Source organism: Vombatus ursinus, unplaced genomic scaffold (genome assembly GCF_900497805.2).
Source record: "Vombatus ursinus unplaced genomic scaffold, bare-nosed wombat genome assembly UNPS02011700.1, whole genome shotgun sequence".
Classification (NCBI taxonomy): domain Eukaryota; kingdom Metazoa; phylum Chordata; class Mammalia; order Diprotodontia; family Vombatidae; genus Vombatus; species Vombatus ursinus.
The window spans coordinates 63,190-89,483 of NW_020951478.1; the positions used below are offsets into that span (position 1 = coordinate 63,190).

A 26,294-nucleotide genomic window follows, 5' to 3' on the forward strand; every position below is an offset into this window, starting at 1 on the left:
GGGGCCACGTGGGGACTGGGGCTGGAATGGAACTTCTCTTTCATGGAGGTCACAGACTTTTCATACTGACCTTCTAAGTTGTCTTTGGCATTTGTGGGTTGAGAAGTCTGGAAACCACCACAGCTGCCCATAATTCAGTCCTCTGAGGCCTGCTCCAGGTTCGCTGAAGCCTGTTTTGCCTGCACACCCATGCTGAACTGCATTTGTCTCCTAGCCCAGAGCGATAGACCTTTGTAATCACCCATCCAGATTTTCTTGAGCTGGAAATTTGTTTTACTCTGTCTTTTTGTGGGTTCTGCTGCTCTAGAATTTGTTTAGAGCCATTTTTATAGGTACTTGGAGGGGTTTGGGGGGGATTTCAAGTGAGTCACTGCTTTTACTCTGCCATCTTGGCTCCACCTAGAGCTAATATTTAAAGTCAAATCCTTTCCTTCCAGGTCCAGTCACCCAGGATGCCATCACTACAGTAATGCCCAGGATGCTCCCCACATGTCCACAATCACACTCTTCCTCCCCCACTGAGCTACACTGCTCTGTCACACAGAGGTCCCCCACAGCTCTCTGGCCCAGCCTCCTTCTAAAACACTCAGCTGCACAGCCACAGAATGAGGGCAAGTCCAACAGTAGCCCAGAAGCCTGGTCTTCCTCTGAGTTATCTATGGGCAGCCTCAGTGGTGGGGTAGAGGCTGGTCCTTCCATAAGGTCATAGACAGGAGCTGTTGTCCTCCTGCCTCCACCCCCAACCTTTCAGCCCCCTATCAGCTGCCTTGCTTCCCTGGATATACATGGTTATAGAGAGGGAGAATGTCTCGTCTCCATCTCACAGACATATCAGTGTGGCCAGTGATTTCCCCAAAGCAGGGCAGCACCTGAGCAGGAACACAATCAGAGCCTCAGGGCCCAGGGCTGCCCTGACCCTGCTCTGGAGGCCACATTAACTCCACCACCCCAGTGTTTTCTGATTCTCTTCTGTTCTGTTCTTAGTTCTCCACAAAGGAACATTCACAGTATCTGGCCCTCTGGTCCAACCCACCCTGGCCTGGGTGGGGGAAGATGTCCTGCTGTCCTGTCACCTCTCCCCTAAGATGGATGCTCGAGAAATGACTGTGAAATGGGTCAGAGGTTCACTGGTTGTGCACATGTACCGCATGGGGAATGAGATGGAGGAAGTCCAGGCCCCTGCATTCCAAGGGAGGACAAAGATGCTGAGAGAGGACATGGCTGAGGGGAAGGTGACTGTGAGAATTCACCTGGTCCAGCTGTCTGACACCGGCCTGTACACATGCTATTTCCAGGCAGGCATCTTTTACAATGAAACCAGCTTTGACCTTCAGGTAGCAGGTAGGCCCTCCCTTGGTCATGGGTTCTCTCTCCAGCTGGAAGAGACATTCAGAACATTGACATTGGCAGAAATCTTTAGAGTGTGTAAAGTACTTTCCATACCTTGTCTCGCTGGAGTCTCACAACTACCTTGTGGATTAGTATTTCTGTAACAGTGACTGCCTGTGCCCCCACTCACTGAAGACTGGTTCTGCAATATTTCAGCCCCTCAGGCTTCTCTCAAACATTTAAGGGGGTTTGAGGTTGTTCAGCCTCTCTATCATTGACTCAAGCCCCTTGCCGCAATGATGTTCCCCCAATATTAGAGATTCTTCTATATCCTTAGTCCACTTAACACTCCGTTTAGCTATTACACAGTATACAGTAAGAGTTAATTCTACAGTGTCACCAGAACAAACATTCAAATGTCACTTTCACTGACATCTGGGAATATTGTCCTCCCCACACAGGTCACTTCAATATCTGGAGAGTTTGGAGGTGGAGTGGGTTCAGGTTCATAGCTCAGCCCAGTTTCTACAATGTATAGTTTCACCAAGTTCCAACCCCCTTGTACTCAATTCCCAGGCATTCTGGCTTTTTTGGACTTCCCTTCTGTGCTGGCAGCAACATTTGGCCTTAATTTCTCCCTGTAAGGTCACTGTGGCTTTGGTCTGGGTGGAATGGAGAATTCATTATCTGGGCCTAGAAGTGAGAAAGACAAAGAAATAGACCCCACCCACACCCTAAGCCTGTTTCTGAAGGGCCATAGGGCCTAAACTGGAGAAGGAAATAGAGTCCTTCCTTACCTATCTCAGTTCATGGTACCTGTGCTGTGGGAGAGAATGCCCAGAGCAGAGAGATGGAGTGTTTTGTTTGTGGAATAGCCAGGAGGCCTGTGTCACTGGATTAAATAATATGTGTTGGGGAGTGAGATGTAAGAAGATTGGGATGGCAGGAGGGATTGGGGTGACAAAAGAACTTTGAATCCTGAACAGAGTATTTTGAATTTGCTCTCTGGGCCAACAGTAACCCACTAGAGTTTACTGAGGAGCACAGTGACATGATCAGACCTGCATTTTAGGGAAATCTCTTCAGTGACTGGATGGAGGGTGGATTGGAATGGGGAGAGGCTTGAAGCAGGCAGACCCAGCAGCAGACTATTGCAGTAATCAAGGTATGAGATGAAGGACTGCCCTAGAGTGGTGGCAGTGTCAGAGGAGAGAAAGGGGCCTATTTGAGAGATGTTTCAATGATGAAATTGACAGACTTAGCAACTGATTGGATGTTTAGGATGAGAGAGTGAGGAATCCAGGATGACTGCTAGGTTGTGAGGCTAAGGGGCTGGAAGGATGGTGTTGTCCTCTACAATCATATCAAAGGTAGGGTGCGGGGACAGTGTAGGGGAAAAAATTAATGAGTTGTCTTTTGGACATAGTGAGTTTAAGATGTCTACTGGACATCCAGATTGAGATGTCTGAAAGATAGTTAGAGATCTGACAGTGGAAGTCGGTAGACAGACTGGGGTGGGAAAGGTAGGCTTGAGAACCATCAGCATAGAGACAGTAATTAAATCTATGGGAGCTGATGAGATAACCAAGTGAAGTCATGTAGAGGGAGAAGAAAAAAGTACAGAGGACAGAACTCCGAGAGAAACCTACACTTAGAGGCAGGATCTACATGAGGATCCAGCAATGGAGAAGTCAGATAGGTAGGAAGAACACCAGGAGGGAGACAGGTATCCTGAAAACCTCGAGGGAAGAGAGTATCAAGGAGGGGAGAGTGATTAACAGAATCAAAGCCAGCAGAGAGAAGAAGGAAAAGGAGAATTGACAAAAGCCATTGGATTTGGCAGCTAAGTGATCATTAGTAGCTTGGGGAGAGCAGTGTCAGTGGAATGATGAGGTCAGAAGCCAGATTGTAAGGGGTTAATAAGAGAGGGAGAGGACAGGAAATGGAGGCACCTGTTGCAGAAGGCCTTTTGGAGGAGTGGAGCTATAAAGGGCAGGAGAGTTATAGGGGGGTTTGGCACTAATTCATCCTATCTTACAGATGAGGAAACTGATGCCTTGCCCAGGTTCACCTCCCTAGTAAGTGTCTGAGATCAGGTTGAAACTCAAGTCTTCCTGCCTCTGGTGCCAGAGCTCAATCCACTCCGCTACCTAGTGGCCTTATGAGCAAAGAGCTGGTGATTTCAGGAGACTTTGAGTTGTCCAGTCTAGCCAGAGCCCAGAGTACCAGGAGTGGAATCAAATGCAATAGTTGGGAAGGGTAGATGGCACCAGGTTGGAGAGGGATTTGAATGCCAGGAGAAGTCTGAACTTCACTCAGAAGGAAGTAGAAAACCACTACAGATGTTTCAAGGCAGGAATGGTCACTTCTATGCATAAATAACATGAGTCTAGAGCCCAGCCCAAGTGGAAGATAGGATTGGGGGAGGGGATCTAGAGTTAGGAAGACATGTAAATCAGCCAGTCAGTCAACAAGTATTCATTAAGGACTTATGGTAGCTAGGTGCCAGAGTAGAAGGTCAGACTTGGAGTTGGGCACACAGGAGTTGAAATCCTACCAGACATTTACTTATTGTATGAGACTGTAGAAATCACTTAAACTTTTTCACCCTCAGTTTCCTCATCAGTAATATAGGAATGATAATAACAGCTAGCATTTCTGTAGCACTTGAAGGTTTACAAAGCACTTTATAAAAATTACTGCTTATTATTCTCAACCCTGTGAGGTGGGTGCTATTTTTAATCCAGCTTTACCAATGAGCACACTGATGCAGAAACAGTTTTAAGTGACTTGCCCCATTTCACACAGCTAGAAAGTATCTGAGGCTGGATTTGAACTCAGGGATTCCTGACTTGAAGTCCAGTGATCTATTTACCCACCTAGAGCCTACCTACCTCCTAAGGTTGTTAGGAGGATCAAGTGAGATAGCCTGTGGTGAGAGGAGTAATTCATTCCGATGCCTACTCTATTCTAATCAGTATTAATCAGATTCCATAGGAGTAATGATTATAAGTTCTGCATACAAGGTTTACAGAGCTGCAAGCTACAGATTGTAAGTTCACTTGCTTAATCATAGGAAGCTAACTACAGGCCCTTCACCCTTGTTTTTCCTTGTTATGGTGCCCAAGCCCAGCATGGTGGAGGTGACTCAAATACATGGAAAATCCCCCAACTTATTTTTGTACCTCCGGACCACTCTCTCTTGTCCAATATGAGCAGGTGACCATCTTATGACCATTTTATGTGCGCTTACTCAGTGGAGATAGTACAGCTTCGCCCAACCTGGGACCCCCTCTGCTTACATAACATTTCTCGCTGATGCATCATTTTTCAGCCCTCACAGCAAGGTCTATCAACCAATGGGATTCAGTATTTTGTGTAGCCCCTTTAGAGTATTCCAATCTGGTATCAAGCTTTATTAAAATGAAACTCTGGAAGAAGGAGGCATCTCAGATCATGAGGAAGATCTGAGGTCCACTTCATTAGGGGGCACCATGGACTCTGCAATAACATGCCATTGGCTCAGAGCTCTGTCTCAATCTCTTTTATTGTAGATTGGACAATTATAATCCCTGCAGTGGAAAGTGCTTTACAAACCTTGAAGCCTATGTAAATACTGCTATCATTATTATTACTGGCATCATTATTATTATTACCATCATAAAGAGCTTAGCATAGTTCCTGACACATAGTAGATGCTACAGGAATGTTAGGGATTCTTATTATTACATGTGGCAGGCTTCATGGTGAGCTTTGGGGATATAAAGCAAAGCCAAAACATAGGCACTGTCCTCAGGGAGATCACATTGGAATGGTAGAAACAACCTGCAAATAGCTGCCTATGTCAGATACAACAAAGGCCAATAGAGGCATCTTTAGGGAAACTAGCAGCAGGTGTGAGAACCAGGAGACCCAGAATTGGCCTCCTAAAGAAGGAAGAATTGAGCTGCAGTGCCAGGGAGCCACTGAAGTTTCTTGAGCAGGGAGGAACATAGTCATACCTATGCTTTAGGAAAAACACTTTGAGAGGTGAGTGGCTTCAAGAAGCCATGGCATGTGTAGTGGCCACACCTCACAGACAGATAAAACTATGTTGAGAGTAACAGACCCTTCTGTTAGTTAGGTGGGGTGTCTACCCCAAGAATGTAAAGACTTTCCCCAGTGGAACGGCTGGATGAGAACAATTTATTCCAAAGGCCACGAAGGTAGCTAAAGCAGGCACAGTGGAGTGCTTAGAACTTGGTTAGGCATTGAAGATGTCAAGGTCATCCACTACATCCTGAGCTACCACCAGTTGTCTTGACTTTTGTCTTGCCACTGAACTCTGATGACTCTGGAAGAGAGAATGAGCCTGATGATTTTGAGCAACTCTGCCTCATTTAAATCCTATTTATGCTCAAGTCAAAAGACATCAATGATACCATTTTAACATTTTTGCCTACCTCATAAAGTCCTGTGGTGACAGACAAGTGATGGAGCAGCAGTTGTGGATACACTGGGAGCTGTAGTTGCATGCCTGCTCACAGGTGGCTTAGGCCATATGGTGGTCTTCTCACTGGCTGAAGCAACAGTGGGATTCAGCCTCCCCCTGGGTATTTGAGTAGCCTTTTTTAAGGACTGCATGGCTCACCTCCTGGCACGAAGAAGGGGCGAAGAAAGGTGCCTTAAAAATTGTCTGCTTCACTCAACCCTAGTCTGCTTACTGAGGTAGGCAGGGATACTATGTTGCAGTTGAAACACAAAAAATGTACAAATACTTTTGTGAAGATGATTCCACTCACCATTGCTACATGTAACATGCACACACTTATGGACAACATGAAATCCATTAGTACGGGAAGATAAACAGCTTTTGTTGTGAGAGAACTCAGCAGGTATTTCATCCATTTAGGAGCCCTGAGTAAAACAAGGCTGAAAAATGAAAGCCAGCTTACCAAAGTTGAAGCTGGATAGATCCACATTTTTTTTAGAGTGGCTATAGTAATGGGTGGTACTGTGAAGCTGATGTAGGTTTTACACTCAAAATTAATCTAGTTAACAAGCTTGTATGTTTACCAAAACTAGTGAATAATAGACTCATGACAATGCAATTGCTATTTATAGGAAAGCACCATGCCATCATCATTGGTGACTATCCTTCCACCATGATGAACTTTGATGAAGTCAAAGAAAAATTTTATATTCATCAAGGTCAAAAATGGCATCCAGCTCACCTACTGCACTGACAGTAAATTATTTAACTTGAAAAGGCTACGGGTCAAAACTAAAGGGGAGGAAGAGTTGATGCATGGCTTTTTGTTTGTAGATGATCATGTTTGCCATGCAGGCCCTGAAGCTGAGATGCTGCTTGTGCAAATTTTGGCCTGACAATTAACACCAAGAAAAGAGATGTTCTCCATCAGCCAGCACCACACCGTCCATACATGGAACCATTGGTTACAACAAATGGAGAAATTGTGAATGCTGTGGATACTTCCTTTGGCAGTATACGTTTACAGGGATGTCCATATAGCTGATGAGACTGATGCACACATTGCCAGAGCTAGCTCAGGGTTTAGGAGGCTCCAAAGGAAAGTGTTGGAGAGAAGAGGTATTAGATTGCCTACCAACTGAAAGTCTACAGAACTGTTGTGCTGACCTCATTGTTGTGTGCCTATGAAACCTGGACAGTTTACCAGAGCCATGCCAGAACACTAAATCATTTCTATTTGAATTGTCTTAGAAAGATTCTGAAGATCACCTGGCAAGATAAGGTATCAGATACTCAGGTCCTTTCTCCAGCTGAACTACCAAGCATTCAAACTCTATTTCCCAGAATACAACTCTAATAAGCTGGCCACACTGTTGGAATGCCAAACATACATTTGCCAAGAAGAACTCACACAAGGTAAGTGCTTACATGGAGATCAGAAGAAGCAATAGGACACTCTCAAAGTCTCTCTGAGGAACTTTAGAATTGATTGTGAGATGATGGACACAGTGGCACAGGACTGCCCAGCATGGTATGCCCACCTCAAAGAAGATGCTGTACTCTATGAGCAAAGCCGAATTGCAGAAACTCAAAAGAAACATGAGATGTGCAAATTTAGAAACATCCACACACCAAATGTTCATATGCACTATTTGTGCCTGATCTGAGCTACAGTCTTCTGAGCTCATATTGGTCTGATCTGCCATGATTCAACACACTGTACCTTGAATACAACACGATGACATCATTTTTGTCCTCTTTGAGATTGAAGGACAACGACTCACCCAGTACAAATACAAAAGTGAGACAGTCCCTGCCCTCAAGGTACTTACTTTCCAACAGGATAGACAATAGGAAAAGAAGAGAGATGACCATGGAAGGGAGTTGTGATTTGGGTAGTGGAACAGTAGGGTAGTCCATTGACACACTTTTCCCAGACACAGTGGTTACTGTTGTTTCCATTACAGTGCTCAGAGAAAGATGCAGAATGGCAAGAAGAAGAATGGGAGTGAGGATGGGGGGGATGATGCACCCACAACATGAGGGTGGAAAATGATCAAGAGAAGGAGTCTGAAAGAGGTGGAAGGACTTGCCTGCAGTCACACAGAAAGGTGATGGCAGAGCCAGGTCCAGAAGCCAAGTCTCTCAGCTCTCATAGAGTCTCTGTTCATTACAGTTCTGAGAGTATCCTTTTAAAGTCTAGATATTTCTGGGAGAGACTAGCATGTTAAGCCATTCTCTGCCATAACACTTTAGCAAGAATGAGTGTATCAGACCCTTCCCAATGCTAGCCCAGGGAGATCCAAGACACAAGGACACCAGATCTAGACTCCCCAGTTCCCCAATGAACAGAACTCCTCAAAGACACCTCACTTGACTCTCTGGCCCACCCTCCTACCTCAGCTACACAGCCAATAGAGTATAAGGAGCAAGCAAACACCAGCCCAGAAGCCTGAGCTCCCTCTGCACTTGTAAGTTACCTATGAGCAGCTGCAGAACAGAGGCTAATGCAACACCTCCATTAAGGCCATTGATGGTAGCTGTGGCTTTCCTGTCCCCAAGCCTAACCCTCCAGCATCCAAAAAGCTTCCTCTCTTTCCCACTACGCAAAGTAGTCAAGAAAGAGAATGTCTTTCTATAAGGGGATCATTGGAAAGAAAGGGATTTGGCCCACAGCAGAGCAGCAGCTGATCCAGAAGTCAGACCTTCATCTGCTGCAGCCTCCCCCAGCCACACAAACAAATACTCTTAATCCAGGCCCTACACTGTCCTCTAATTTTCTTCTGTTTTGTCCCTAGAACGCCAGAAGCTACCATTGTCAGTGGCTGGCCCCGCTCAGCTCATTCAGGCCAAGGAAGGGGAAGATGTCACACTCTCCTGTGACATCTCCCCCACGATGGATGCTCGGGACATGACTGTGAACTGGTTCAGAAACCAGACCCTTGTGTACAGGTACCCAAACGGGGAGAACCTGGAGGAATCCCAGGGCACTGAGCTCCAGGGAAGGACAGAGCTGCTGAAACATGACATGGCTGAGGGGAAGGTGACCTTGAGGATCCAGCAGGTCCAGGTCTCTGACTCTGGTCCGTACACATGCCAGATGCAGTCACCTACCTATCACAGTGAAGCCCACATTGAACTGCAGATAGCAGGTAGGTGCTGTGCGGTGTATGGGTGTCTTCTGAATCTCAGATTGTTAGAGTTGGGAGAGATTTTAAAGAACATTGAGTCCAAAGCCCCTCATTTAACAAAGAGGAAAATGGGACACAGAGAGGGGAGGGACTTTGATCATACAATTTGGAAATGTCTGGGCTCAGGATCAGACTCGGCTCTTTTCACCCCTCCTCTGGTCATTTTCTTCTCCTTGACATTTCCCTTGGGTCCTGCAGGTGGGAAAGGACAAGCTCACTTTGGGAAGTGAACCTTGACTCCTGGCTTCAATCCTCTTTCCTCCCTTTGATCCTTCAGGTTTGGTGTTTTCCACTAAAAGATGATGCAGGCCTCCCCTCTGTCCTGGAGCTCAAAAATGGGGATGATTTTATTGTCTCTTTCAGAGACATCAGGCTTCACCTGGCCTTCAAAAGCCAAACATTGAGTGGGGTACTAAGGCTCTGACGCCTTCTTGACTGTCATCTGATAATTTCCATCTACACTGGCCTAGTAACAAATGTTGACTAGACACCTTCTCTGTGCCCAACTTCGTGCTAAGTGAGGCTGTAGAGAAGGGGAAAAAATCCGGCCTCCTTCCTTGATGGAACAGGAGAAATATGATGCTTAACCTGCTTTAAAAAATAATGGCAGAGTGAAAGGGAGTGTGGCAGAGTGGATAGACTGCTGGACTTGGAGTTAGGAGGAACTGAGTCCAAATACTACCTCTGATTCTTATTTGCTGTGTGACTGCAGGCAAGTCACTGAAACTCTCTGTGCCAACTTAATTATAGCTGTGCCCACATAGCTGTTTGCACACTGACAAAATCATAGTCCCTTTCTGAATTGATGCATAAATCTAGGTCCTGATTAGTATAAATTTAATACATTTCAATTCATACTATTTGAATTCATAATTATGTGAAATATGGTCATTAGTTCCAACCCAATGGAAATATGCAGTAGGATTTCAAATAATGCAACCACTTCAGGAGATTCCTTCATCAAACTAATTTGGACTTCCCTCTATAATGGAGTGATAGATCACTTGAGACATAGCTTAGTTCAATTCAAAAAACTTCTATTTTCGTGCAATTTAATTTAACATAGTTTTTTTTTTATATATTCATTTCAATCCTGTGTAATTTAGTTCAGTCCAGTAACTACTGTGTACAGGTCCCTATACTTCTGTGGAGTAGGTAGAAAATTTAGATAAGATAGGTCTCCCCTGCCCTCAAGTTGCCCAGCTTAGGAATCAGGTAGGTTAGGATGAGGAAGCAAGAGAAATAACTGGAATATACAGTAACACAAGATAAGTGCATGAGAAGGGTGCAAAATGAAATGAGATGTGAAGAGTGAAGTGACCCAGTAATCAGGGAAGAGGTGGTGGTGATCAAATTAAAGGAAGGGAAGGAGGAAGGGCATTCCCAGCACTAGGAAATGCCTGAGCAAAGGCATGGCAGCAGGAAAAGCAGGGCATTGTTAGGGCACAAGGTCTGCTCCAGTCTGACCTAAGCACAGAGCCCATGGAGGAAGAAGGGATAAGGTTAGAATGGCAGGATGCTGCCAGACTGGGGAGGCTTACTCTAGTAGAAGGCCAAGCTAAGCAGGGTGAGCTCCACAGCAAAGAACCCTTGTAGATTTTGAAGGGCAGGAATGGCCTAGGCAGGGCCATGTGCAGGGCAGATGGGCCTGGCAGCTGATGGAAGAGTGGAGGTAGGGAAACATGTATGGAAACTAATAGAAGACTCCAGGCAGGGTGTAAGCAGGATGTGTACCAGGGTAGTCCCAATGAAAAAGAGAGGAAGGAAAGGCTGGCAAAGCTGTTCTGGAAGCAACATGGAGAAGAATTGGCAGTGGTATTGATTTTTGAGGTGAGGGAGACAGTGGGAATGAGACATTCCTCAAACAAAGGGATTCCCCTTTGGAATACTCCTTTGGGTATATATTGTGGTGCCTCTGATTTTAAAATTCTAAAATCAGAAGGAGGGACTGTTTTAAGAAGGACAAATATGACCTCAGCATGTGACATGGAGAGTTTGGGATGCTGAAAAGGCATCTAGATGGGGGTGTTCTGAGGTTAGGTAGAGAAGGTCTTGAGCACAGAAGAAAGGTCAGGGATGGAGATTTAGGAATGAAAGTCATGCAATTTGAGTTGTTTGTTAAAGACTTTTAGTTAATTAAAGGTACTACAATCTTTGAGAGAAAAGAGGATTAAAAACAGAACCTTGACCAGCCTTGGGCCCCCTACCCCCAAACTGGTTGAGATAAAGAGCCAGTGAAGGAGAAAGAGGAGTCCACAGAGAAGTAGGAGGAAGACCAGGAGAGGGTCTTTTCTCTGAAGTCAGTGGAAGAGAGAACCATAAATGTCCCAGAAGGGCTTGAGGGGAGGCCAACAATATCAGAGAGGTCACAGACAATGAAGACTCAAAGAAGTCCAGGGGATTTCTTTATCAGGAAGCCATGGATGACATTGGAGGAAACATTTCAATAGAATGGTGTAAGGTCTGGAATTCCCCTGGCTTGGAGAACCCTGTACTTCCCCCACATCTGTGGGGTATTCTTTTTAATACCAAAGTTAAGTGTCTTCATATTAATTATAGGCAGTGATTTAATCAATCATTATGAATACTTACAAACAGGTGCAATCTGGGGTGGCTACCAGACGGTTTTGTGGATCCCTGCTCAAGAACCCCAAAACCCCCATGGTAATTACTGAAAACAAAGGCAGGAGGAGCTAGAGAGTGCATCAGCACTGATTGGTGGATATTTTTGGTTTTCTGCTTAGTAAGGAGCTTGGGAGTCAAGCCAATGTTATGCCCAAAAGTAAGTTTGTGTATTGATCCTGTCCTGGTCACAGTTTTCTTGTTTTGGCTTTCAGAGGTCATAGTGTCTTAAGTTTTGACTTAGTGTCAAAGTTATGATTTAGTATCTAAGTTACAATTTGTAAATAGGTCACCATGTTTGGGCTTCCACCTTTCACAGGGTTCAAGTTTTTATGGCTTTTCACTTATTAATGCATTTTAGGGCTTTCCCCCAATACTAACCTTGCAAATGATGGGGGAGAGAAATCCAAACTGAAAGGGACAGAAGAGAAAGTGTGGTATGAAACATGAGAGACTTTTAAGGGGCAGGCAACTTTCCCCCCAATTTTAGGAGTGAAGGGATAGTTACTAGAGAGGGGGGTAAAACTTCATTGGAAGCCTTAGAACTGGGGAGACCTGACCATAGCCACTGGAAAAGGAGACACTGAAGACATGTGAGATAGGGGATGATTATGCAGCATGGTCCTGGGGAGGGAAGGAGAAGAGGGGACAGGATCAGTGGCACAGGGAGAGGAATCAGCTTTAATAAGCAGGGAGGCCTCTACTTCTGTGGCCAGAGGAAGAGAAGAGAGGGAGTGAGGATGAAGGAAGGGGAGGGAGAGGCCTCATACTCAGGCTGACACTGGGCCTGTCTCACCAGGACTCAACTTCCCCATGGAACCTCAGAGCTGGAAGGGAGCTCAGAGACCACCATGTCCAGCCAGTACCTGAAGGGAAATCCCTGAAATGCCTCAAACACATGGTCATCCAGCCCCTGGCTGAAGACCTTCAGTAGAAGGAGGCCTTGGCCCCTTCTGAGGGAGCCCATCCCACCTGGGGCAGCTCTCCTGGGCAGGAAGGTGAAACAGGCCTCCCAATCATCTCTAGCAGTTATTCCCAATCAGCCTCTGGGGCCAAAGGGAAGAAATCAGGCCCCTTCTCCAGGACACTCATTCATCTGGTAGAAGTCAGAGATGGGGTCTCTAAGCAGTGAAAGGTTTGCCTAGCTGTACCCCCAAGCAGACCTTAGAGTCATCTGGTTCACAAACCGATTTAAAGGTGTTAAGTTCACTTCCCCAACTAAATGGTGAGCTCCTTTTGGGCAGGGCCTAAATTGTTTGACTTCTCTCCCCTGCTCTTTCTCTGCCCCAAGGGCCTAGGACTGGTCTGGACAGGCCCATAGAAGATTCTCAACAGGGACCCCTGGCCTTGAAAGAAAACTTTGTTCTGAAACATTTTAGAATGGGTCCAGAGACAGGGAGGGAGAACTTCTGGACCATGGAACAGGTTTAGTCCATTATCCAACCTCAAGAGAATGTCCCTCTGTCCACAGTTTCAGCTCGGAGGATAATTAGCCTCCTGAAAAGCTGCCCTTCTATAGAACACAGTAGTTAAAATCTGAGGTTCCAGCTAGCGGAGACCTTATTCGTCATTCAATTCAAAGCTCTTATTTCACATTTGGGAAACTGAGGCTAGCAAAGGGACTTATTTATACTAACTCCCTGATAAGTGCCAGTGATGGGATTGGGTCCTAATATCCCTACTCCAAGTCCGTCTTCTTCTTTTGTTTAAAAGGAGGGTCTCCAGTTTCTCCTTTCACAAATCTGTGTTGCACAAGCTGCCAGATTCATCTCCCTAAAACATAGCTGCAGTCATGTCACTTCAACTGCTCAAGAAACTTCCACGGCTCCCTATTGCAGAGTACTCCACAATCTGGCCCCACCATCACTGTCCAACGATGTGGTTCCTTCCAATATTCTATTGCCCATGTTACTGATGAGGAAATTGGAGCACTGGACTCCTGGGATTAGAGGAGATGGAAGGTTACTGCAAGAAGGGAGAGATGCTGATAGACTCTTTTGGCATTGAAGAATGTCGTCTTTGGAAGGGACCTTAGAGTTTTTATATAGAGGCCTCCTCCTCTGTTTGCTGAGGAGGAGACAAACCCGGTGACCTGTGCACTTAGCCATTAAGGACAGAAATGCAATTTGAAACCAGATGTTCTGATTTTCCAAGTCTGGGGCAATTTCTTCTCTCCTGTATCAACCTGCTGCCCTAACCCCCTTTTATAGGTGATCAAACCAAGGCCCAGAGAATGCAATGGACTAATGTGACAGTTTAGTGGAAGGTTGATCCCAGGGCTGCTGGAGTCCAGGCTGGTCAGAGAGAATTTCTCAATGGGGATGTAAGAACCAAACCCAGAATGAACTTCAGAAGAGAGTAGCACCTGTGGTATCAGGAGACCTGGCCTGGGTCTCAGGAGACCTGGAGTCTGGTCCTGTCTCTGTCATTACCTCAGTGGACCCTCCAGGACAAGTCTCTTCCCCTCTCTGCTCTGTAGTCTTCTGTCTAATGGTGGGGTTGGACTAGATGCGATCTAAGGTCCCATCACCCTATTAAAGGCTATGAATCTATAAGGACACAGCTGTGAGGGGGTGGGAAGAGGGAGTCAGAGAACCCAGGTTTCTGTCCTGGCTCTGTGACTTACAAAGTGAAGGAAGGAGGAACACACTCTCTTTTATTTTCCTCTCTGTAAACTGAGGCAGCTGGGCTTGATTCTTTCTAAGCTTTCTTCCAGTTCTTCCATTCACTCCTCTGAGGAGGGGGAAGCTTGGTTTGGGGGGTTGTTTAGAGGCTGGTGGGCGGGGGGGGGCGGGGAAGACTGCATCATCTGTGCACAAAGCAGTGTCCCTGCCCAGGATTTCCTGAATCCTGATGCCCTCTATGCTCCCACCCCTAACCTGGGCCACAGGGATCAGGGTCTGGGGTTTCCCTTATCTAATTTCCACAATAATGGAGTTTGGGGATCTGTTTTCAGAGTGTCTCCCCACATCTCAGAAGACACTTCCTATAATGATTGCTGCCGTAGTCCTGGTGGTCTTCACTGGTTCCCTCATGGTGACTTGTTTCTTCTGCAAAACAAAATTCCAGAGGTAAGAGGAGGCCCCTGCCCTTTGGCCTTTAATCCTTCCATTACTCACTGGACCCTGTGATTATTGCTGTGAGAGGGATCTGAGGATCCCCTGATTTGCTGGCCCAAGGCGCCTCTCTTGGATCTGAACATATGGTCTGGCCCTGGGCTCAGGGACCTGAGCTTTGCTGGGATGACAGAGAAATTCCTCAGAGGTCCCTGTGCTAGGTGGGTTGTGTCAAAGGTGATCATCCACTGAGAGTCAGGAGGATGGATTCTTGGGGAGAAACCTCTTAGCCATGTTTTCACCTCAGCCTAATCCTCCCCACACTCCCACCTAGGAACTGGTTTCTGGCTTACTTTCTAGGTCTAGGTGGAGAGATGTGGATTGCTAGGACTGTCCTTTTCCAGGTACCCTGTTCCCAGAACTCTTTCCTTCAGTGCCTGAATGTGGATCTGCTCCTAGGAACTGGCCCCAGTCAACGTCCTAGCCTGCTCTCTCTTAGTACCTTGGTCATTACCCCGACACCCTGTCTCCATGCCCAATCCCTTCCCCACACCTATGCACCCAAAGGCTGACTCAAGGAATTAAGTAATTTTGACTTGAAGAAGTAATTTGAATCAATGATGTCTAGGCAGTGGTTGAACTTTCCCTCATCTGAGTCTCACAGATCTACTTTTTTTTTTATAATATTTTATTTTTTCTGAGTTACATGTAAAAACAATTTTTAACATTTATTTTTTAAAATTTTGAGTTCCAAATTCTCTCCCTCCCTCTCCTCTGCCCTTGGTTAGACAGTATGCAATTTAACATAGGGTATGCATGTATAATCATGCAAAATGAATTTCCATATTAGTCATGTTGTGAAAGAAAACACCATGAGAGAAACAAAGAAAATTGAAAGAAAAAGTATGCTTTGATCTGCATTCAGACTCCATCAGTTTTTTCTCTGGATATGGATAGCATTTTCCATCATGAGTCTTTTGTAATTGTCTTGGATCGTTGTATTGCTAAGAAGAGCTAAGTCTTTTTCACTCACTTACCTGCTTACTGAAGCAGCCTGGTCCCAGGTGCCAGCTCCTCTCCCCAGGCTCCTGTCAGCCTTGCTCCCTGTCCCTGCATCTAGCTCCTCTGTCCTGAATGAGGCTGCCTCTTCCTGAGCTCATGCCCCTGGTAAACTGAGGCCCTGAGACTGAGGGGGCATTACTGGGGCTTCCCCCAAGAGTCATATCCTGAAGGCAGCAGGCACCTACTTGGAACCCAAGTAGGTCCCCCAGGTTTCCCTGATTTGTCACTCATTGCCAGAGCCTACGTCCCTTCAGCTGGCAGGCATTCTATCCCACCTTCTGTCAGGAAGATTTTTATTTGTCCAGTTAATTTGGTTTTTCAATTTAATTCAAATTTGTTTTAGAAAACAACTTTTTCAATTTTAAAATGTTTCTTTAACATTTTATTAGTTTATATCACTTATTTTTATCTTCTCTCTAATTTGGTTCTTATGGACCCTTTTCCATTTTTATTTTTACTCATCTTGGCTGTGTGACCCTGGGCTAGTCACTTACCTTCCAGTGTTCTCTAAGAATAGGGTTACCAGAAAAAGCATAGACCAGCATTGCTAACTAAAATTCCTTAATCCAGAATTCTCTAGACTAACGAAATCCGAAGTCCTACCGTTAAGGAAATCAGTTATATTTACTTTTAAAATTTTCCATGATTTAAAAAATAATTTATATTAAACAGTTGTGTTTTATTTACAAAGGTATTACATTTACCTTATCAAATTATTAATAACCCTTATAAAACAATTGATTTTGTTTCATTGACAGCAGAGGTGTGAGCAGGGTTTCTGGCCAAAACAGGAACAATTGCTTTGGTGTGTTTTAATACCGTCCTTTTTTTTTTTTCTCCCCTGAGTTTTGCCTATTTAATCTGGCCAAAGGCCCAAATATAGAACTTTTTTGTATCTTATGTTTGTTACTGGTTGGAAGAAATAACAAACTGTATGGGATACCAATGGTGAACAATAAATACTTTTGATCAATGTTCAACCCTGTTATCACCCTGGGGAACCACTAGTCATGAGCCTTATTAAGCCATACCTCATAGATTTCCTCAGAGTTCACTCTGGGTTGGAGGCAGAGTCAGAGAGAAAAATTCTTTGGTAACCATCCTTCTCACCCCATGTGTTCATGTGTTCAAGACCCCTATGAGTCTTGGACACAGTTCCTTGGTGGGTACCCCTGGATCATAAGTCACATATGATAATAATGCCTCTCATTTCTACAGGGTATTAAGGTGTAGAGAATTCCACTCCCAACCTCACTCTCCAACAACCTTGTAAGATACAAAAGGGAAGTATTTTTATGGCCATCGTACAGATGAAGAAAATAAAGCTTAAGGAAAATTCAATAATTTAGTTTGCAGACCTTGCCGGCTTCCAGAAAGGGGTCAGACTGTCCAGTTGCACACACCTACTCTAGCCAAGACTTGAAATTCACCCCAGACCAAATAATGATTAAGAAAGCCAATGATAAAGTGGTGTAAGTAACTTGTTCCTTCTTAAAATTGCACAAAACATCAGCCAGAATCCAAAGGGCAGTAACATAGAGGGACGTCGTTAAAGCCAGCGCCTACACAGGTAGACATCAACAGTCATGGAACAGAAACCTGTGTGTTAACTGTGAAGTCTCTGTGTTTGGAGGTCACAAGGATAGAGGGCCCCCTGAGAAAAGCCCAGGGTGGTCAGAAAGGCCCAGGAGGAAGACTCTGGATTCCTTGAGTCATGGCTGTGACCAGGGCAGCAGGAAAATGTTCATTACTGGACATCACAGGCCCCGAGGGGCTCAGAGGATCCCAGCCCTCTGTCCTGAGATGCCCAGACAGTCATGAAGATCCAGCACTCAACTTCAAAGATTCAAGAGTGGAATGCGGTTCAGGAATCTAGAGGACCAACAGTAAAATTGGATCATTATCTACCAGAGTTCCCTCATTCCCTAACCTCCCAGCATTGGTTAGGAAAAGAGCGTACAAGGACTTGATTGACCCCAGGGTGGGGCAAGGCTCAACCTTGACTCAGCCTCCTGGTGGGTTCTGAATATGTTAATGTGACTTCCTGTTCAGTTAAGGGCATTAAAAAGTCCCCATAAAAAGTGAGATCAGGACCCTTCCCACTTGTAGAAGTCTCCAGACTATGAGTTAACACTTACTGCCCACCCATCTTACCAAAAGTTTCCATGGAGACAATATCAGAAGGGATCAGGGTGAGGATATCTAGGGAAGTTAGGTACCTCTATCCTTGATGCATCTCTTTGCTATGTTAACTCTAAGTCAACCTACTTGGGAAATTGTTCAACAACTTCCAAGTGCTACATTTTATTCCAACATCAAATCTAAACTAACAGGGTGCTTGTTTCTGGACCCCCTTTAACATTGGTATGGTCAATAATTGAAATGAAATGACATGGCTCCATGGCCCATATCGTGGTTTAGCTGTAAGAAGGCCAGTGTGAATACAGAGGGTGGGGTAATCAGAGGATTGCAAGACATGGCACTATGGAACTGAAGGCAAGGACCCACTCTGGTCCTTTATGGGGACTCCTCTAAATGGAACAGGGAGAAGCACCCACTCATACAGAGTGATTAGCTCCGTGGTGCTGGAGATGCATGGAGGTGCTGCGAGAGAGAGAAAAGAAAACACCATGTTCTAGAATTCTCTTGCCATTGTTGGCCATCCTGAAGAAGTTGGACTGCCAACATAGTATTGTTTGTCCTTCATTCTTGAAAAAGGCTATGGCATCAGGGAGGTGATGCCATGACATGCAGATGAATTGGATTTAAGTGAGGGAGGACTGTGTGAAGTCACCAGCCTCACTTTCTCCTCTGAAGACATCTGAGTCCAATGGCAAGATACAGATCAGGATGACTAGAGATGGCCCTGGATGCAATGGGAGACCTTGGCCTTTTTAAGCTAAGATCTTTCCCAGGTCTCAGTTTGACAGAGGCAACACCTATTCAGTGATTAAATGCCAGCATAATAAGATTGAAAGTGAACTGTCCTAGTGATGGGGTTGGGATCTGGGCCCCAGAAAGGAAAATCCCTGGACTTTCCCACATGGCCAAATCTCTGGTGTTTGCCTGAGGCTATAATCCCAACAACTGGTCTTTCACTGTGGCTACACCCAATCTCCCCTCCATTGTCTTACTTTCCTATGGCCCCTGGCCATTTCCCACATTTATTCTAATCCTAGCTAGGCTCCATTGTCCAGGTCCCAGGAGTTCTGTTCACCCCAGTTTACTGGCCACTCCCATCCAGATCTCCTTAGATCCCTCCTCCAGGCACCCCAAACTGCTTGGCCACTCCTAGATCCCTCCCACAGTCTTTCTATATATAAGGTCTCTCTTGTCTCCATTAAGATGCTTAGATTCTTATAATCTAGCCAATAGCTCACTAATGTTCAGACTCCTTAAGAGTGTGCCCAATATGATAGATATTCTAATAAACCTTGTCTTTGACTGAAAGAAGGCTTGGGTTGAATTCTTTCTGGCAGGACCCGCGTGTTGTGATTTTGGGGTCCCAGCACCCCTGAACCCCTAAACCACATCACTAGCACATTCAACAACTAGAGGCAGAGCTCTTGGCTTTTAAGTGCCTTGTAATGAATACCCAGGGACAACTAAAAGTGCTGTTGGCAGCACAACTGAAGGGATCTCCTCCTCTAGGGGTGGGAACCAACAGAGTTCTGCTACAGTTTGCATGGTCTCTGATCCAGAGGTGTGAGGGGATTATAATGGCCTAATCTGCAAGCAAAACCACTGAGGCAGAGCTCTGAGCCAATGGCACTTTATTAAAGGGTCCATGATACCCTCTAACGAAGTGGACTCCAGATCTTCCTCATAATCTGAGAGGCCCCTGGTCCGCAAGACCTTGTTTTATGGAGTTTGATACCCAAATATGCAAAAGAGACATGGTAAAGGACAAAACCTCATTGGTTGATAGACATTGCTTTTGTATTTATTTTTATTTTAAGGCAATTGGGGTTAAGTCACACAGCTAGTAAGTATCAAGTGTTTGGTCTGAGGCCGGGTTTGAAATCAGGTCCTCCTGACTTCAGGGCCGGTTTTCTATCCACTGCACCACTGAGCTGCCCCTAGACATTGCTTTTGAAAGCCAAAAATGACATCAGTAGGGGTATCACATGTTGGGCAACTCCATTGACTAAGTGGTCATACGATGGTCACTTCCTCATGTTGGACAAAAGAGTGGTCCAGAGACACAAAAATAAATTGGGGGACTTTCCTACCCATGCTGGGTTTGGACATGGAATTTGAACAACATAGTATGGAGTTATGTTTGTCAGCATTTTTGTGGTTGTGCAGGTGAGGCTCATAACTTGGTAAACAAGTAGCGAACATCACATTAAAGTTTGAGGCCCATTATAAAGGCCTACTATAAGAACCTATATTATCTAATTATGCTATATGATTTATGTAAAATATCAAGCTGATTAATACTGATTGGAATAGAGTAGGGGTCCAAATGAATTGTTTCTAACAAGTGCGGGCTCTGCTCTGTCCTGCAGAAATAAGTTATGAGGCAGGAGAAGGAGAGCAGAAGGGAGGAAGGGAATGGGGAGTGCTCCCTTGTGGTTGAAACAAATGCTGGAGACTCAGTAGGAGAATTTCCTCTTCTGAGGGAGCAGGATGGATGGTGGATGACCCTTCACTACCAAGGTCTGAGGATGTCATAGAAGTTCCAACAGAAATCTGATGAGGCCCTGGAGCCTTGGGCCTGAGGGTGTGGTCTAATGGAACCAAAGCTGAGACATCTGATGAGGTTCCCAGGGGAGCTCTCTGAGGATGTTATGTTACAGGGTCAGTTGAACCAATGATGGGGATCCTGATGGGGATCACACTTTGTCCCTTTAGGTGGCTGAGATGAGGAGTTATTGACTCTGTCCCCAGAAAGCTGAATTCTCACTGCGGCCTGCTCCCAGATGGGGATCTGCAAGGGAGGAAGTTGCTAAAGGAAATGGGCTTGCTAGATTGGGTCTATGCTCCCTCATGGTCTGCCCCATCCTGTGCCCAGCCTGGGGGCAAGGGAGCTGGGAATGAGATTCCACCTTCTGGGTGGAGCCCATCAGAATGACTGCAGACTTTAGCTAGAGGTCTCTCCCCAACACACTACTATACATGTGCAGCCTGATTATCTGGTGAAATCAGAACAAGAGGTTGGGACAGCTGTGATTTGGGAGGGGAGAAAGAACAAACCTATTGTCATTTCAAGAGGTACTCTGAGAATGGAAGGAGAAGTCACAGAACCTGCTGAGTGGGCAAAAGGCAGTAATACCTTCTTCTGGGGGAAGCTTTGGCTGTGGCTCCTGAAGCATGGGGTTGATAAGAAAGCATTGATGTCCCACCTATGGGAGTGCCAGAAAGCTAGACATCAGAGCAGTAGGGGCCCTTCATCCCCACTCAAGCCCAACGCATCCTCTAAAGTCCCTGCCCTGTTTGATCATTCAGTAGAGATTGTAGAGAAAAGATCAAGGAGGAAAGGAATATCCTGGGCTCTTGGAGCCCCTTTAGAAACCTCTGTGAAGTATATTGTGAGAAGGTCAAATGGAAACCTTTAGAGTAGCCTGAACCAAGCCATGGAGTTAGCACCAAATAATAGTGGGTCCCCAGCAGGGTTGAAGGATATTTCTTCTCTAGTGATGGAGATGAAAGAAGCTAGAGTATTTTGTCATACTAGCTCTCCTTGCTAAAGCCCTGTGCTACTTATGAGGAAGACAGATGACATCTAGAAACTTCCTGTGAACTACAAGGAGCTGAACAAAGCTGACTATAATTACTCTTGTTCCTGATAGGTAACTCTATCCCAGCATGAGAGGTAGGGGGAAAACAGGCCTCCCCAATGTTTCTCTATGCCTGTGCCTGGGACTAGTTAGGAGCAGTTTGATTAACTTAGTGTGGAATTAAGTAAAACTTTCACTGTCTTTCTGCAGAGCTACTGGAATTCTCCTTCACACTGTCAGCCAGTCAATAAGCATTTATTAATCTCCTACTATGTGCCAGAGGGCAGCTAGGTTGCACAGTGGCTAGATTGCCCTGCCTGAAGTCAGGAAGCCTCATCCTCCTGAGTTCAAATCTGACCTCAGACACTTCTTAGCTGTGTGACCCTGGGCTAGTCACTTAACTGTGGTTTCCTCAGTTTCCTCATCTGTATAATGAGCTGGAGAAGGAAACAGCAAACTGCTCTAGAATTTTTGCCAAGAAAACCTCAAATGGTGTCATGAAGAGTCAGACATGATCAAGGTGTCTGAACAAGATGTTCCAGGCAGTGCACTAAACTGGGAATACAAAGAAAGGCAAAAGTCAGTTCCTATCCTCAAGAAGCTTAGAGTCTATTGAGTAAGACAACAAGCAAAGTAATACGCACGAAGAAGCGATGTATAGGATAAATAGGAAGTAATCACCAGAGGGAATGCTCCAGAATTTAGAGGGATCAGACAAGACGTCCTGTAGAAGATGGGATTTTCGTTTGGACTTTAGTTTGAACTTGCAGATATCAGGGAAGCCAAGAGGAGAGAAGTGGAGGGAGAACACTCCAGGCCTGGAGGCCAGAGAAAAGCCTCCAACCAGAGAGAGTCCTTGTCTTGTTGTAGGAGCAGCTCAGAGGCCAGTCACTGGATGGAAGCCCTGGGGGATTTAAGGTGGAAGAAGACTGAAAAGGGGAATGGGGTGAATGGCTAGGTTATGCAAGGCTTTGAAGGAAAACAGGATTTTGTATTTGATTCTGGAGGTAATAGGGAGCCACTGGAGTTTATTGTGGGAGTGGAAGGAGTGACATGGTCAGGCCTTTGCTTTAGGAAAATCCCATTGTGGCTGAATGGAGGATGGCCTAGAGCAGAGAGACTTGTGGCAAGGATTCCATATTGCTCTGCCTGACCCCAGGGCCCAGATCCAGAAGCAAGGGGGTGATCAGGGTGCAGGGAAGATCAAGCTCAATGTAGGTAAAACCTTCTTAACAAATAGAGCTGTCCCAAGGGAGAATGTACTACCTTTGGAGGTAGTGAGCTCCAGATCACTGCTGGTCTTCAAGGGAGAGGCTGGATACTAGGGGATTTCATTTGTCTAGCAGACATTGTACTAGATGATCCTTGAGCTCCCTTCCAGGGAACCTTCTGAAGTCCTAGGATCCTGATGGGAAAAGAGCAAAGTCTTTGCCCATCTGGGAGTTTTCTCTACTCTGCCTTCAATGTTTGCTCTGGGTTATTTTTCACTGTTTAACAGAATCCTAATTTTAGAAGCTTTGCTAGAGAGCCCTCTGCTGGCAAAAAGCTGACCTGCATGAGCAGTGAGCAAAAACAACAGCAACCGTTTTTCTCTGAGACTTAACAGCTGACAGCGCACCTTCACAGTCACCCTCTCTAGTGAGCCTCCCAACTACCTGAGAGGCAGGCACACAGGTTATTCTGACAGCCTGAGAGATAAAGGACCAGGCTCAGAGAGGGGAAGAGACTTGTCCTGGGTCACACAGCTTCTAAGTGGGGAAAGGAGAGGGGGACCAATTTCAGGTCTTCTGACTTTAAACCAGTCTCTTTTCCAAAGGAACAACCTCATTCGTGTAAATACCCACTCTGGGCTCGCTCCTCCAACTTTCCCTTTGTCTGGCTGGACCTCATTCATGTAAATACCCACTCTGGGCTCACTCCTCCAACTTTCCCTTTGTCTGGCTGGCTGGGTCATAAGTTTAAAGAATCCTAGGATAATGGACAAAGGGCTGGAAGAGACCTTAAAGCCCCCTTTATTTTACTGATGAGGAAACTGAGGCAAAGAAAAGTGGCTTGTCCTAGGTCACACAGCTAGTAAGTGTGAGAGGCAGCATTTGAACTCAGTTCTTCCCCACTATATGCCCAACACTCTATCCACTACACCACCTTTCCTGAGTGTCTGGAGGGCAGCTGGCTTCCGTTCCCCTCTGGATTCTTAGGGATAACCCTTAGCATTGGGGTTTATAGCAGTGCAGCTCAACAAACCCCCATCAAATGTTTCTCATTATAAAGTGGACAGTACAGTGATATTGTGCATTTATTGAAATAGTTTGGTAGGAATAGTTGTTACAAAATCATTTCCTCCCCAAATTTGGGGATGTGGGATGGAGGGAGGGGATTCCTTTGCACATCCAAAGTCTCTGCTGACAATTGGCTTGACCTGCAGGCACAATAGTGCTGAAGGACATGTGCAGCCTGGACCTTCAAAGGACCTGAAAATGATTTATCGGGGGAGCAGGTTGAAGTGTGAGGACTGTCTAAGGAGGGGGAGATAAGGTTGCATAAGCGTAACTGGGGCCACAGTTCCTATGTCCCTTAGTGTGATTACACATCCTTAGGCATCAGTCCAGGGCTGTGCTGAAGCTGGCTCTTATGAGCTCACCAAAGAGCAGCTGGTCAAAATTTTCAGCATGAACATTTACATCTCAGAAATAGGCAAATGGGACAAATCAGGGCTTGATTTATTGTTTTGTTGATTGTCTAGTCTTAAGAGATTGATGGGAAATATTAATAATGCACATTCAACTTAAAAATGTATCCTGCATATAGTTTTTTTTCCTTGGAGAGCCAGTTGTTAAACATTTACCAATGCACCCCTCATCATCACAATTGCTTTCTTTCTAGGCTAAAGGGGGCAGAAGGACTCATGCTCAGACTGTCACCCTGCTCTTCACTGCCAACATCCCTGACTTGTCCTTGGTACCTGCCTGGTTATTTCAGGTTTGCTGTGAACTAGAAAATAAAAAGAAAGCTTGAATCTTCTTTTGTATTTGGTATTCCTTCTTCCCATGCTTACTTGCCAAACCAGCTCATGGAGGGTCACTCTGGTCCCTCCCATTGTGGCCCTTTCATCTTACCACCTACTGACATTTCAACTTAGCCACAGACTAGAGAAATACCCACTTAGTACATAATGTCAGTTAGTCAGTCAATTAGCATTTGTTATGCACCTACTATGTGCTAGGCACTTGGCTAAGTGCTAAGGATACAAAGAAAGTCAAAAAGCAATCCCCGCCTTCCCCAAGCTCAAAGTCTAATGAGGAAGATAACTTGCAAACAACTATGTACGAACAAGCTACAGAGAGGACAAATAGGAAATAATAACCAAAGACAGGCACTACAATGAAGAAAGTGGGTTTTTAGTGGGACCTTGAAGAAGTAAGGGAAGCCAGGAGGCTGAGATGAAGAGGGTGGGCAATCCTGGCATGGGGGACAGCTGGGACAAGTGCCCAGAGTCTGGAGATAGAGGGTCTTGTGGGTGAAATAACAAGGAGGCCAGTGTCACTGGGTCAGAGGATGTGTGGGGTTTTAGGTGTAAGACTGGAAAATTGTGAGGGGGAGGTAGATTATTCAGAGCTTTGAACCTCAAACAGAGGATTTTATATTTCATTTTGGAGGTAATAGGGAGCCACTGGAATTTAGTGAAGAGAGTGAAGAGGTGACATGATCAGACTTGTGCTTTAGGAAAATCACTTAGCTGGGTCAAAGTTTGGACTGGAATGCAGAAACACTGATGGCAGGTAGAACAAGCAGATCTGAGCCATTGTCTAGGTATGAGGTGATAAAGGCCTGCCCCAGGATGGAGGCAATGTCAGAAGAGACCAGGGGTAATAGCGAAGAGATGTAATGAAAGGTAAAATCCATGGCCTTGGAAATAGTTTGGATACAGGAGGGTAAGAAGAGTGAAGAACTGAGGACGACACTTAGGGTGTCAGCCTGGGACACTGACAGATTGGTGGGGGTGGGGTTCTCAGAAGAAATGGGGAAGTTAGAAGGAATGGAGGATTTCAGGGGAGAGCCTGAATAATGAATTCAGTTTTGGACATTTGAGTTTGAGATGTCTATGGACCTCTGCTTCTAGGTGTTCAATAGGTAGTCAGAGATGCCAGATTGGAGGTCAGGACAAAGGTTAGGACTAGATAAGTAGATTTGAGGATCATCAGAATAGACATGATTTTGTTCAAGGAGGCTCAAATAAAAGGAAAAAAGTGAAAGAAAGAAAGTGGAAATTAGCATGCTTCAGTCCATATTCAAACAACATCAGTTCTTTCTCGGAGGCAGATAGTATGCATCATCATTAGTCCTTTGGGGTTGTGTTGGATCATTGTATTGCTGAGAATAGCTAAGTCATTCACAGTTCTTCATCATACAATGTTGCTGTTACTGCACAGAATGTTCGGTTCTGTTCACTTTTCATCAGTTCATATTGAGCAAAATGATCATTAATAACCAATGATTTGGGGAGATTCAGATTTCTCCCTTTTTGTTTTATCCTCATTTCAAGACCTCAGTCTCTGAAGGTTGAACTAACCTTCTCTATCAGAACCCACACAAGTGGGGAAGCCATTGTGCTCTTTTCAGATTATGGTGGGGATAAATTATTTGAATAGATTGCCCAAGGCTGGGGGTAACTTAGAAGTAAAAACATAATCAAAGTTCATTTGAATAAGTCTAACTCCTCATTGTTATATTCATTCTCTCATTAATTGTTAACCAATCAGAGTTGATTGCCACCCTTGGAAACACCCCTCTTCCAATGAGCATATAAGCTATGAGCCTGGTCACTATGATCATCTTTGGT

The 26,294-nt window shown here is 45.3% G+C and overlaps 1 protein-coding gene across 2 annotated transcripts in view; it reads left to right on the forward strand.

Annotated features, from left to right (window-relative positions):
• The window catches only part of LOC114039251 (myelin-oligodendrocyte glycoprotein-like), a 36,334-nt gene extending 11,859 nt beyond the window's left edge, over positions 1–24,475 (forward strand). The window contains exons 3-6 of one of the 2 annotated variants that reach the window (XM_027856935.1): positions 985–1,341; positions 8,599–8,952; positions 14,570–14,684; positions 24,338–24,475. In XM_027856935.1, coding sequence (XP_027712736.1) covers positions 985–1,341; positions 8,599–8,952; positions 14,570–14,684; positions 24,338–24,449 — 938 coding nt within the window. In that variant the 3' untranslated portion in view covers positions 24,450–24,475. Of the gene's footprint in view, positions 1–984; positions 1,342–8,598; positions 8,953–14,569; positions 14,685–16,949; positions 18,499–24,337 lie in introns of those variants that run through there. The other variant, XM_027856936.1, reaches the window with a different exon arrangement.
• Positions 24,476–26,294: the final 1,819 nt, after the last annotated feature.